This window comes from Onychostoma macrolepis, chromosome 04 (genome assembly GCF_012432095.1).
Source record: "Onychostoma macrolepis isolate SWU-2019 chromosome 04, ASM1243209v1, whole genome shotgun sequence".
Classification (NCBI taxonomy): Eukaryota; Metazoa; Chordata; class Actinopteri; order Cypriniformes; family Cyprinidae; genus Onychostoma; species Onychostoma macrolepis.
Window position 1 is genome coordinate 35,373,922 of NC_081158.1, and position 14,687 is coordinate 35,388,608.

Below are 14,687 nucleotides of genomic sequence, written 5' to 3' on the forward strand. Positions count from 1 at the left end.
CATAATCCTCAAATATAGGCTACTTTTTCCTCATGGATGTGAATGACTGATTGAGATATCGCTATTGATTTTTGTTTCCCGAACCATTTCATACCTGTGTCCATCAGCAATATAAAAATCATGTTGAAAAAATAAATAAATAAATCTCTGTGTGTATTTATAGTAATTGATTATTTTTCGATTAGGTTTACTATTTCAGGATATTGACTGTCATATAAATCAACAATTTACATGTTTGGTGTCAAGTATTTTGTGCAATGCTTTGAAAAAACAAAAAACATGAAACGATAATAATTACATGTCATTATGCTAATTGGTAGCACGTGTTCAAGAAATCAGAAATTATGGTGTTAGGGCAAAACGTTCTTTAAATAATGTTTAGGAAAGTTATTTTTATAACCAAAATAACCATTTATAACCATTCTCCGAACGTCCTTTTGACGTTATTCGTAGGTTGACGAACGTTCTCATAATATTGAGAAAACGTTATACTTAGAAAAAAACGTTCAATACATCTACAACAACAAAAAACTTAATTTTAATATTTTTATGTTCAAAATAAACGTTCAAATGACGTTATATTTTGGGTGAAAATATAGTAGAACGTTGTAAAAAAAAAAAAAAAAAAACGTTTTTGTAACCTTTAAATAACATATTAATCAAGACAGGATTTCAACGTTTCAAAAACAATGTTCCCACAACGTTTTTATAACGTAAATGTGTCACCTGGGAAGCTGCTTATAGGTATTACTGTTTAAACTGAAAATTTAAATTGCTCATGAATAATTTCGGTCATATTTCAAATACTGCACAAAAACCGTGTGATCAAACCGGGCGTGTGTTTCTTCCCGTAAGTTTCGTTTCCTCTCAGATTGAATCACTCGCGGATCACGAGTCAGTGTTCGGAGAATCGTTTTCTGATCACGAGTCAGTGTTCAGAGAGTCGTTCACTGATCAAGAGTCAAGTGTTCAGAGAGAATCGTTCTCTGATCCGCATATAAACTCTGCTCGGTTCGGTTCGGCTGGTGTCAGAAATCATGGCGGAGGAAACGATCCTGAAGGTTTTGTGCGGGAATCACGGATCGATGGATTATGAGCGTCTTTTGGACATTTCGTACGGACTGAAAGAAATATCAGCGGAGAATTCACTGGATAGAATCATCCGCCGCAACGACATCTTCACCGTCGTTCAGCGCGACGAAAGTAAAGAGGTTTTCGCACAAACTACCGTCAAACTGTGTAGAAAGACCGAGTGTGACGAGCTGTGTGAGAACCTCCACCTGTGTAAATATAAACTGATGATGGGACACTGCAAAAGGTAGATCTGGGGCAAGTTGTCACAACAATTATGAACGAATGGCGTTTATTAGATCACAATAATATTAAATCAAGTGCCACTGGTTGTAAATGAAGGCGCACAAACACGCTTTACAATCAAAACAAGTTTGAACTTGTAAATCGACCAGATGTAGTGTGTTTGTGTTTAGTTAGAGGATGATGCAAGATTATGAACAAATAACGCTCCTCCAGTAACGTGAAGTAACGTAACGTGTTAGCGCAAAAACATTATGGAACTTTTTTTTAAGTGTTGCTACTTGTTTATGTTCAGAGAACATTCATAAGTAACATTCCAATAATCTATACAGCCTATATATATATATATATATTTTATTATTATTAAATAATAATAATAAAATATATATTTCAAAACATAAAAATGGCCAAAAATATATATTTGCATAAATATATTTTCTACAAGTATATCTTTTAGCCATACTTTGTATATTTTCCAAAATATATCCTATTTTAAAAAATATAAATATATTTTTAAAAGAATTAAAAAATAAATCTAGCCCTATGTATACAGTATTTTAATCCAGTATGTAAAATTTGAAGAAAAACTTGATTTGTTGTGTATAACCCTGAACATCATAATGTATTTTAATAAAATTCAGCAAGGAACATACTTGAAATTGTTCCAAAAAATTACAATACACAAAAACATATTTTCTTGCCACATATAAATGATAAAATGGATGGTTTCCTATAAAAATAATTTTTTAAACATTTAAAAAACTACATTTTGAACATTCTGACAATATTTAGAAATGATAAAGTAAAGGACATTCAGTTATGACTAGTGAGGCTGTATGTGTTTCTGAAGGAACGGCTGCAGTTTCGGACACCAGCTGATGTCCGAACACAATGTGAGGATCCTAAAAGCTCATCAGATGATCCGTCTGAGCCGAGAAGATCTGTGTGTGATATTACTGCAGTCCGACAGCGGCCTCCTGCCTCCCGTGAGCATCCGACACACACACAGCGCTGGACAAAATCATCAGAACACTAGTATTTCCAGCAGCTAAAAACAGAGATGTGATCTGATCATCATCATGAAGAAACCAAGACAGAAGAACTGTGTCTCCAAGACGCTTCGAGAAAGCTACAGTGCTGGTAAAAGATTAGGCACTTGTGTAAAAATCCTGGATGCAGTCAAAAATAATGCCATCAGTTAACTTCTATTAACTAAATGAAATCAACATGTGAGCATCCTTTGTGTTTAAAGCAGGTGCGCTTGAGCAGAGTTTCTCAGGAGCTTCGCAGGTAGCTTTCTCGAAGCGTCTTGGAGACACGGTTCTTCTGGATTTAGTCTGTCTCAGTTTGTTGTAAACTGATATTAGACACACTACAGCAATAGATAGAAATAACTGACTTAAAAACATTTTTAGCTGCTGGAAATACTAGTGTACTAATAATTTTGGCCAGCGATTCCGTCCGAATCCAAGTGCGCTGACGCGTCGCTGTGTTTCTCAGGTGTGCATCACGTATAACCGAGGAAGAGGTCCGCGTGGATACTGTCCGGACGGAGAGAAGTGCGCGAGGCTGCATGTGTGCGAGCGCTTCATCAGAGGACGCTGCGGCGACACGGACTGCGGCCGGTCGCATGATTTCCACGAGCCTCAGGCCAGAAAAGTGCTGTGGTTCAGAGGCGTGCCGCAGCAGCTCATGAACTCGCTGCCCTTCATCTACCGCAACATCCTCGCGCTCAAGACTCAACCGGACCGAAGAAACACAGACTTCCAGCCTCACAGAAGCTCTGACGGAGGTATTCCTCTGTGGTTTATGGGTTATTATATTTGCTTTATATTGTGATTTAATATGCTTGGTTTTCTCTCCTCAGAGAGTGAGATCTGCCTGTCGTTCATCAGAGGATTCTGCGGAGCAGGTCTGTGTGTGATCGTGTTTAGTCACTGAAGACCCAAAGAGCTCCTGATTTAACCTGAATGCATTTATTTAGTCAAGTCGCACTTATTTCTATAGCGCTTTATCCAGTGCAGAGTGCTTCAAAGCAGCTTTAAACGGGGAAAAAACAGTGTTGATGTTTAATTTCAAATTTAATTTCAGTGGTAATCCACACTGCAAAAAAATGACTTTCTTACTTAATATTACTTAGTCTTGTTTTCTAGTATAAATATGTAAACATTCTTGAATCAGGATGCATTTACTTGACAAGTAAAATTATTTAAGATATTATTTCTTGTTTTCTGAAAAATAAATTATCAAAATGTTGTTAGTTTTTGCTTAAAACGAGCAAAAGTGTCTGCCAATGAGGTAAGAAAAATTATCTTAAATTAAAGGCTAAACAAGATTCCCCCCCTCCCCCACTGGCAGATATTTTGGCTTGTTTCTTAAAATGTTCTTAAAAAAAATTTTATGGAACGTTCTTGCAATGTTATTAATATTTGATATACGTCCTCATAACTTTGAGAGGAAACGTTCTGATATCAACATTCTCAAAACGTTCTTATGATGTTATTTAAATAGTGTTAGTATAACATTTAAGAAACGATTTTGCAACTTTTCAGTAACATTGTAACACAACATTTCAACAGCAATGTTCAACAACGTTTTTATAACCTAAATTAAACTATGCCTATATATACATTTTTTTTTTAAATTAATTTTGTTTCATCTTTAGTTTTAATTACTTTAGTGCATCAAGTTAAACTAAATGAAAATGATAAATATTTCATCGGCAGCTAGTTGAAATAAAATAATTTTTAAAAATTTCATTATAAGTTTATTTTATTTTAAGTAACGAAAATGTTTGTATGGTTTTAGTTTTAGTTAACTATAATAACCTCACCAATTAAATAACCAAAAACACTTTGGCGTGTTAGTGACGTCTTGCACTGGACCGACCGGTTTTGTGATAATTCCAGTCATATTTTAACAACCATTGTTTATAACCATTTAATAAACACATACCTGTTTGTGTGAATAGAAATAAGGCACATCGCGCTCTATAGATTTGTACACAGTCATCTTTCATAAATCACTGCAGAAATGCATCAGTGAGCTTGTGTGTGTTTATCTGTCCATCAGATAAATGCAGTAAAATACACTGTAAAATGCCGTATAAGTGGGAGGTGAAGGCGGGCCGCAGGTGGCATGAGTTACCCAACAGTGAACAGATCGAGCTGGATTACTGCGACCCGTCCAACATACACAGGTAACGTTCACAGGACAGAACACTGCTGTTCCAAACCCACAGGATCTTCAAAACACACTAAATATATGATAAATTATATATTTTTACTGGAACCTGAAAGATTTGTCTCTTCATTGAAAGCCCATGCAATTAAAACTTTTACACGTTGAAATATTCCTAAAGACATACAGTACATACACATTTATCAATGTTTATATATTGATAAAATCTTAAATTATATCTGTTCATCATATAAAACTATTGTCTTATTCAGTTGCTTTATGCTGCAAAAATGATTTTCTTACTCAGTACTTTTGTCTTGTCTTCCAGTATGAATATATAAAGATTATTAAATCAAGATACATTTACCTGAGAAATAAAATAAAATGTCAAAAGTAAATAAATAAATAATAAAAACAACAACAAAATAAAAAAAGTCCCTTTTGCCTAAAATTGCTTCAAAATTAAGGGAGAAAAAAAAAACTTAATTCTAAGGGAAAAATGGTAATTTTTCTAAACTCATTGCCAGATATTTGTTCTTGTTTTAAGCAAAAGCTTACTTAATTTTAGGATATTTTTTGGAAATCAAGTCATTTTGCTTCTGAAGTAATTGTGTCTTGAATATAAGGATGTTTTTGATATTTGTAATGGAAATCAAGACAAAAAATATTAAGAAAATAATTTGAAAAGCAACTGTCAAATGCATGAACGTAAATATGAATCACATTTTCCTAGATCATTTCCCCTTTAGGAAAATTAACCATGGTTTTATTATAGTATAGCAAGTGTAGTAATTTGTGGTGATCGTGGTTTAACTATAGTAACTAGGGATGCACGATATTGGATTTTTGCCGATATCCGATATGCCGATATTTTTTAACTCATTTTGGCCGATACCAATATATTTCCTTTTGTTTGGAAACAACACCAAGTCTCTCCTGTGTGGAAATTATAAACAAATTATTTGTAATTTTGGTTAGTTTTTAAGAAAAACTTTTGTTAAAAAATAACTAAATTATTGTTTATTTAATTCTAAGACAGTACATTGAAAGCTTTGAAAATAATCATAAATCAACTATACATCAATCGCTGCATTTTTTTTTTTTTTACAAATTTTTTCTCACAAAGATGTAGTGGTAACCTTAAACTATTAATTTAAGATTTAACAAGATGTTCTAAGGCAAAAGAGTCTTTTAGAGCTCATAATTTCTTTTAAAAAAACACAGGGCTGGACGATTCATCTTGATCGAAAACAGTGAATCTAATCATCATTTAGGCAAAAGTTAACTTCAAGAATGACCACACTGCTGACGTGATCTAATCGCTAGCACACCCTGAGCATGTGTTAGTTAATCCTCTTATCGGCAAGACATATCGGCATAATTTTTCAAAACGGGCCGATGCCGATATTTACATTTCAAGCAATTATCGTCCGATTCCATTATCAGCCGATTCCAATATCGGTCCAATAATATTGTGCATCCCTAATAGTAACCATAGTTTTTTTTTGGTTTTATTTGTAGTAAAACCATGGTTAATTTTCTAAAGGTTGAAATGCACACAAAACTTCCTCCAGCAGCAAAATTTTTAGATTTTAAGTTGCAAGTGTGAGAGAGAGAGTGAGAAACTGAACAAAAGCGATTTGGGCCCCAAACTGCATGAACTAACCTGAATCTGGATGAGTGAATCTGAGTGAATAATGCATGTTTCTGCACAGTTCTGGAAACGAGCCGGTTTGTTTTGAGGAAATGACTCTGGGTCTGGACGAGGTCCGGCGTCTCTCCACACAATCCTCCATTCTCCTGCCCGGCTTCACCCTCACCACCTGCTGGAGCTGGTTCTGGAAGAACGAGTACAACCGCTGGATCCAGTATGCGTCGATAGTATGTCACGACTCGCACTGGTCTGTTTATATTGTGTGTGATCAGTAGGATCTGCTGATGATGCTGTTCCTCTCAGGCGGAGATGCACCAGATGTCTTCGGTCAACAGCGAGCAGCTGGAGCACAGATATCAGGAGTATCTTCAGCAGGAGCAGGAGGACGCTGGGGTCAAGTTTAGTGTGGGAAACCGCTTCTATGAGCTCCGCTTCAGAGGTGTGTTCTGTATGGAGATCATATTCAGATCTTGACTGATCCAACATGCCTATCTATTAGGGATGTAACGATATAAAAATCTCATGATACGATAATATCACTATATGAAGTACCTTTCATGCAGTGTGTAACTCAGCTCTAAGTGAATGAAAACATCCTGCACAGTTTTAAATCTGAAAGTGCATCATGTATAAAGTTATTGTCTCTCAAAAGGAGGAGTCGACTCATTGAAACGAGTCGTTTTTAAAACGAATCCCAAGCCGTTTCATGTTGACTAATTTTTGCTCGCAATGTGCAAAAATGCGTAAAAATGTTAGCCATGTGTTAAAATGTGCTAGAAACATGTTAGTAACATGTCAAATCATGCTAGTATAACATGTTAGAAACATGCTAATTCATGTTAGCGTAATGTTGAAACATGCTACCATAGTGTTAAAACATGTTAGGAACATGGTAAACATGCTAGAAACGTGTTAAGACATGTAAGCAATGTGCTAAACATGCTATCAGCATGCTAATTCATGATAGCAACATGTAGAAAAAAGCTAATTCAGCTGCCAATGTGTTTAACATGTTTTTGCACATGCCTAACATTTTTGTGATAAAACATGTTGGCAACATGCTATTTTATGTTAACATGTTAAATCATATTAACCATGTACTAAAAAATGCTAGCAATATGCCAGCTCATGCTAGCAAGGTGTTAAAACATGTTAACGTATTGTTAAAACCTGCTGGGAACATTTTCATTCCTGCTAGCTACATGTTAAAACATGTTAACAACATGATAACTGATCTTAGCAATTTGTTAAAATTAGTGTATAAGTATATTTAAAAACTTTAATGTTAGGTGGGATAAATCGTGTTTAATTTCAGAAAAAAAATGTGCGATTTTAATTAATTTTTTAATCGATTGACTGCACTAGTTAAAACATACTAGAAATGAGCTAGCAATGTGCTAACACATGCTAGCAACATGATAAAAATGCCAGAAACATGCACCATGTTAAATGATATAAACATAAACAAAATAATTCATGGTAGCAACATGATAAACATGTCAGAAACATGCTAGCAACATGCTAATTCATGTTAGCAATTAGCAAATAATTGTTAGCCATGTGCTACCACATGCTAGCATAGTGTTAACGTGCCAGCAACATGCTAATTCATTTAAGCCATGTACTAAAAGATGCTAGCAATGTGTTAAATCATGCTAGAAACATGTTAATTGTGGTAGTAACATTAGTTGACTTTTACTTCTCTGAGTAAAACCTTCAAACTTAAGTCTGAATGTTTAAAATACTGTGTGTTTTTGACAAGCCAGCATCACAAGTTTGTCGTGAAGCATTACTCATCTAAGTTACTGCTAATCTTGTTAACAGACATGAAGCAGAGAAATGAGGTGAGCGGCACAGAGAGGCCTGTCAGGCGCCGGCCAGTGTTTGTCTCATCGGTCAACGTCCAGATCGCCAGAGCGAGGTGACGACGCTCTCCACCAGCTTTATGTCAAGATTCTGCCTGTTGTTTTGCGTTATTCTGACTGATCTTGTTTTCCAGATGTTGCAGCGCCATTAAGACTCGCTTTTCTAAAGGTGTTCCTGGATTTTGGGACCAAACTGCCATTCCTGACTTTGGATTTCAGGTTGGGATTTTTGTGTTGTTATTGGTCGTTTAATAATAGAAAAAAGATCTGCACACTGTTATTCTCCCTTTATTCAAAAAAGTTAAAAGTGGCAACGTTTTGGTCAAAGACCAGCGTCATCAGCATATTAAAACCGTCAGTTATTGGTTGTTTCATCATTGTTCACCAGAGCGTTACTGTATTCTAATTACTTTTCCTCATAATGCAGTAATGTAATGCATTACATTTTAAATGTATGTAATTTGATTACAGTTGCTAATGTCAATAAAATTACGTAACTTAAGTTGCAGTAAAATGCATTTTAAAATCATGTTTTGCGTGTCCGTATGCCCTTTAATAAATCACCGGAGAATGCGAGCTAAAATGCAGAAGAGTTGTACAATATTTTGATGCAGTGAAAGGTTGTCTATCATATTTCAAATTGTTGCACTCGATTTCACATATTTTAGCCTGGTATTGGGAAAAGTCCAACTAGTAAATGCGTCCAAATTTATGTCACAATAACACTAGTGTAAGTGAGAATAAATTACTTTCGCGTGAATGATGGCATTGATCACATTACAGATAATGTGCTCAGACAGTAAAGACTGGACCTCACATTGGTTTCATACAGATTACTTTATTACTTAATTTAAAAATAGACACTTCAGGCTTTCTTTAGATATATTTCTCATGTCTGTGTTTCAAGTATTCATGAGTTTTCGTTCATTTTTGTGGCGCGTTTTAGAAAGAAGTTCATGGAGACCAAGACGGCAGAAAGTGCACCCTGTTTGTTTTCTTTATTTTACAAAAGCACAGCGTTTTGTTGATATTGCGAGTGTATATAAATAAAAGTAGACCTTATACAGTTTCAAACGATGTATTACTCTTACCTGTACGATCAAAAATTGTGGTTAGTTATAATGTGATTGTTCAAGTTGCTGTTTTGATATTTATGTAACTTTTCAGTCAATGTTAAATTACTGAAAGAACTACGAGTTTCACTTTGTAGTGTATTTTTTAGGTTTGATAACTCAACTCAAAGTAAAGGTAACTTGGAAGTAAAGTCACTTGTAATCTGATTAATTTTTAAATTCAGTAATTAGTAATGTAATTAAATGACTATTTTAAAGAAGTAATTTGTAGTGGATTACTTTTTTTTGAATAACTTACCCAACACTGCTGCTCACTGATACTACAGATCTCTCGTTTATCTGCAGAGAGTCCGTCTCTGGCCGTCTAACAGAGATTACGTGAGAGTCCACGAGCGCTTCAGCCAAACTCTGAGGGGTTTTAACGTCCGTCGGATTGAGCGTGTGCAAAACAGGGAACTCTGGGAAGACTTCATAATGTGGGTATCAGAACTGATCGTCTGTCGCAAATCATCCAACTTTTAGTTTGCTTAAACATGCATTTTTCCACAGAAAAAAGGAACAAATGAAAATCACAAACAAGCAGGATAAATATGGCGATCGGCTTTTATTCCACGCCACTGAGTCCTCTCTGGTCGAAGCTGCATGTCTGAGAAACTTTGACTTTGAGGCGTCGGATACAGCAGCGTATGGACAGGGTGTGTTTCTGATTCCTGAAGATGACCGATCGACTGCTGTTCAAAAGCTGGGGATCATTTTTAATGTTTTTTTTAAGAGAAGTTATGCTCATCAAGGCTGATCAAAAACACAGAAAAATAAATGAAATATTGTAAAATATTTTTACGATTTTTATCTATTTTAATATAATTTAAAATCTAATTTATTTCTGTGATCAAAACTGAATTTTCAGCATCATTACTCCAGTCATAAGTGTCACATGATCCTTCAGAAATCATTCTAATATGTTGATCTATAAACAATGTTGTGCTGCCAAAATAATTAATAATGTTTTTTTTTTTTGGTTTTTTTAAATCTGTGATAACTTTTTCAGGTTTCTATAAAGAATAAAATGTTCAAAAGAACAGCATTTATTCAAAATATCTTGTTTCTAAAAGAGAAAATATTTCTAACTCTTTTCTAAAATACACACTACTGTTCAAAAGTTTGGGGTCAGTACATTTTTATTCTTTCTTTTTTTGAAAGAAATCAATACTTTAATTCAGAAAGGATATGTTAAATCGATTAAAAAGTGATAGTAAAGACTTATCTGAATTAAAGGATTCACTTCTTTCAACAACAAAAAAAAAGGAAGAATAAAAATGTACTGACCCCGAACTTTTGTTATATTTTATTTTGTTATATGTTATATTTTAAAGTATATTAAACTAGAAACCATTATTTTATATTGTAATAACACTTCGCAATATTACTGTTTTTTTTCTTTTTATATTTTTTATTAAATAAATGCAGGCTTGATGACCACAAGAGACTTTTTTAAAAAACATTTAAACAAATTCTTACTGAACGGCAGTGTATTTACAGTTTAAGCTTTGTGTTAGCAAACTGACGTCATTTTCCTTCTTCCTGACAGGGATTTATTTCTCGAAGGACCCCAGGTACTGGATTGAGCGGGCTGACGGTTGTGCGGTCTGGCTGATGTTCGTGTGCAGGGTGATGGTTGGGTATTACACCAGAGGAGCGGCTCATTTCCGCCAGCCTCCGGCCAGAAACGCTGAAGGAAGTCTGTATGACAGCTGTGTCGATAATCCGCGTGACCCGTCCGTTTTTGTAGTGTTTGACAGGTGTCAGATCTACCCCGAGTTTCTTATTACCTATGAGGACACTAACAAGTATTCACCGTCTGATATCGCTCAGGTAGACGCGGAAGAAACTAATCAAACTCCTAAAGCCACGGAACCTGAGCAAACCTCAGTTATCTTCACCAACTCCAGCAGGTGCACAAGCTCAGTCCGTTCAATCGAGGGTCCAGATTCTGAGCCACTACACACTTCATCCTCCTCCAGACGAACAGAGCCTCTCATTACGCTCTTAAGTTCAACATTAGACACAACTGTGGGCGTCTCCACTGCACGTCCTGTCTCAGCTCAAAGCATCTTCGCTGCACTTCCTGTCTCAGCTGAAAGTGCCTTGAATGCACGTCCTGTCTCAGCTGAACGCATTTCCACTGCACTTCCTGTCTCAGCTGAACGCATTTCCACTGCACTTCCTGTCTCAGCTAAAAGTGTTTCTGCTGCATTTCCTGTCTCAGCTGAAAGTGCCTTGAATGCACGTCCTGTCTCAGCTGAACGCATTTCCACTGCACTTCCTGTCTCAGCTAAAAGTGTTTCTGCATGCACTTCCTGTCTCAGCTGAAAGTGCCTTGAATGCACGTCCTGTCTCAACTCAAAGCATCTTCGCTGCACTTCCTGTCTCAGCTGAAAGTGCCTCGCATGCACTTCCTGTCTCAGCTGAACGCATTTCCACTGCACTTCCTGTCTCAGCTAAAAGTGTTTCTGCTGCATTTCCTGTCTCAGCTGAAAGTGCCTTGAATGCACGTCCTGTCTCAGCTGAACGCATTTCCACTGCACTTCCTGTCTCAGCTAAAAGTGCCTCGCATGCACTTCCTGTCTCAGCTGAACGCATTTCCACTGCACTTCCTGTCTCAGCTAAAAGTGTTTCTGCTGCATTTCCTGTCTCAACTGAGGACTTTTCCACTGCATTTCCTCTTTCAGCAAAGGGTGTATCCACTGCACATCCTCTCTCAAGTGAAAGTGCCTCGAATGCACTTCCTGTCTCATATGGTTCTAGAATTCCTGCTCAGAGTTGGTCTCGCTCCGGTGCATCCGTGTGTTCCTCTCATCAGCGCATCCTTCCACACGAACGCCGCGGAGACTCTTCAGCAGACGCACACAGAAACCCAAACAAACCCGCACCGCAGAAGAAGAACTGTGCTGTCATGTGATCTGTCACTGCAAAAAATGATTCTCTTACTGAGTATTTTTGCCTTGTTTTCTAGTATAAATATCTAAAATTCTTGAATCAATATGAATTTACTTTACAAGTAAAGTGGCTTAAGATATTAAGTCTTGTTTAGTAACATTAGTTTTTAAAACAAGCAAAAATATCTGTCAAAATTTTGCAGTGCACTGCGTTCAATGAGAGAAATACTATTGAGTTCAAAGGTGTAAGTTATTTATGGAAATGGATGTTTATGCAGTTCATATAGACGTAAGAGTTAATTATTGATCTGGCTGAACAGATGCAGTGCATGTCACGCTGAAAACATGAAGAAATCATCTTCTAATCTCTGCATGATCACATGCCCGCCACAGCGTTTATAAATGTGCAGTATAATCCTACTAAAAACACTAAGATTTTGTTTAGTTGTGTCCTGGTCAGATTTGGTTTGGTTTCTGTTCATTCGAACGGAATAAAAGCTGACGCCAAACAGCTCTCTGGTGACTTTGCTCTTTTTATATTTTACTTTACATGCATGCATTTGTTAGATGCTTTTATCCAAAGCGCCTTGATCAGTTCTTGTATCTTTTCTTGAAATAATGCATTTGCATCCTAATAATTTCATAGTTTGCTCTGGACTCGCTGGTGGTTTAATCTCTTCAGCGTATCCTTAAAGAGCGCCTCTGGATTTCACCCGAGACCATTAGGATTTAGTGCATTGTGGGATTATTTTCATGCATTTTTGACGTTATTTATTATTCGTTGTCTTTTGGTTGTTCATGTGTTTCTGTTTGAGGATCAAATCAAACTTCTGCCGGGTCACTGAGGAGCGACACGAGTCCACCAGAGCTGTTCTCTGATTATTTTAGACCCTTTAACTGTATTTTCACAGTAATTTTGTTTGTTTTTTAACCTGTTTAATCAATAGTGACTGTGAAGAAGATTTTCATTTATAAAGCTCTAAAAATGTTACTGACTGGTGCATTTCCTGCAGATATGGAAAAAATAAAGGCTCTCAATTAAATATGCACAGTGTCACATGATTAGTGCAAATTGTCACATGATCAAAGCCGTTTACTTCCTGTTTGCACTGCATCAAAGCTCCAAAACAAACGGCTAGTAAAGTATGTCAACATAAAGATATGACAGATTTCTGGTACACATTATCCTTAAGGTGTCTAGCATTAATTATATAATTTTATAAAATAGTTATATAAATTTAATTACAGTATTAACTAGTTTTCTTGAGTGTTGTCATAGAAACATGTTGATAATGCAGTGCAGGTATATACATACATGGGTATACATATTCAAATGTTACAAATTAAGTTACAGTATTGATGTTGTAATACTTTGCAATTTTGAAATATATCGATGGTTGTATTTTTTTGTCTTTTATCTCAGTATTCCTATCAGTGTTGTATAAGGGTTTTTAATGTGATGAAACAGTTTAAAATAGCTGGGATGAGATTTATAACAATTTTGATGACTGCAGAAATATGTTAATTCTGGATACACATTATCCTTTCATGCACTTTTCCAAAAATTTGTCAAAAAATAATTATTGATTGTTTCACAGGGTTACTAATGACACATCATTTGGATATTTTCATGTCTGGGAAAAAGTTGGGATTAAACGCTTGATATGTCATGCATCGTTTGGTGTCATATAATCAGCATTCGTCACAGAATCAGTTTCTGAAGGTGTCGGTGCTCAACAGGTGATGCTTTTGTGTTTCTGATTATTCACTGATTTACAGTAGCTATGTGTGAAATCTGACGCAGCACTGCGCTCTGACAGAGGAGTAAACGCTAAAATACAACAATAAAACAAAAAGGAATAACACATGGTATTGTAATGAAGCTACTTATTTTAGTAATCACTAATCTAATCGATAAAGCTCCACATCTATCGCACTGGTGCAGATCCTGAGCGGCGCATTCATCGCAGCTCTGCGTCTGCGCACGTCTCATTTAATATTCATGAGGAGGGACCGCTCGTCCAATCGGATGCGAGTGAATTAATGCGGACCGTGACGCACCGCGAGCGCTGCTGCTGGAGTCGGTGTGGCACGAGCGCGGACGTTACAGAGGTAAATAAACCGAATCTGTTTTAATACGTTTTTTATTTATTTATTGCCTTTTCAGTGCTGAGTATTACTAGTTCGCGAGGGAAAATCTGGTAAAATACCCCGGATTATGTGTTTTTTTTCTCTCTTGTTTTTGATGGGTGGATATTTAAAGATGTTGTGTGGTAATATAACACATCTAAATGAGGGATGATTATGAAAACGTTATGATTTATCTGTACACAGATATAAGCGTTGCTGTGATTGTTATAATGGATATTGATGTTGCTGTCGGTGAGGGAATCCCTTCATGTATCGATCTATTCTTCCTCAAGCCTCACACTGCCTCCTTTATTTATTCATTTCTGCTTTATTTAATCCTTCCTTATTAATTATACATTATGAAAACATCTGAGCGCTTGTTAGTCTCGTGTCCGGTGTGAATAAACGAGCGTTTATTCTCTGTCTGTACTGGGAGAAGCACCTCACTGCGCATGCGCGCTCGCTTCTCTTTTGATTCATGTGTTTGGACCGAGCTGTCAATCAACCGCGACGCGTCCGTCAAAATCAGCGTCCC

The 14,687-nt window shown here is 36.3% G+C and overlaps 2 protein-coding genes across 2 annotated transcripts in view; both read left to right on the top strand.

Moving 5' to 3' along the window:
- Positions 1 to 950: 950 nt before the first annotated feature.
- On the top strand, positions 951 to 13,069 carry LOC131539685 (protein mono-ADP-ribosyltransferase PARP12-like). The gene is made up of 12 exons (XM_058774378.1): positions 951 to 1,318; positions 2,165 to 2,300; positions 2,815 to 3,106; positions 3,182 to 3,226; positions 4,387 to 4,513; positions 6,210 to 6,375; positions 6,452 to 6,587; positions 7,973 to 8,069; positions 8,148 to 8,232; positions 9,432 to 9,562; positions 9,636 to 9,781; positions 10,675 to 13,069. Exons 1-12 carry the CDS (start codon positions 1,038 to 1,040, stop codon positions 11,454 to 11,456), a joined length of 2,424 nt encoding a protein of 807 aa, XP_058630361.1. The 5' UTR covers positions 951 to 1,037; the 3' UTR covers positions 11,457 to 13,069.
- Positions 13,070 to 14,036: 967 nt separating this feature from the next.
- The window catches only part of syn3 (synapsin III), a 63,454-nt gene continuing 62,803 nt past the window's right edge, over positions 14,037 to 14,687 (top strand). Inside the window, exon 1 of the mRNA XM_058774383.1 lies at positions 14,037 to 14,134. The gene's annotated coding sequence lies outside the window, so the exon portion shown is untranslated. The remainder of the gene's footprint in view (positions 14,135 to 14,687) is intronic.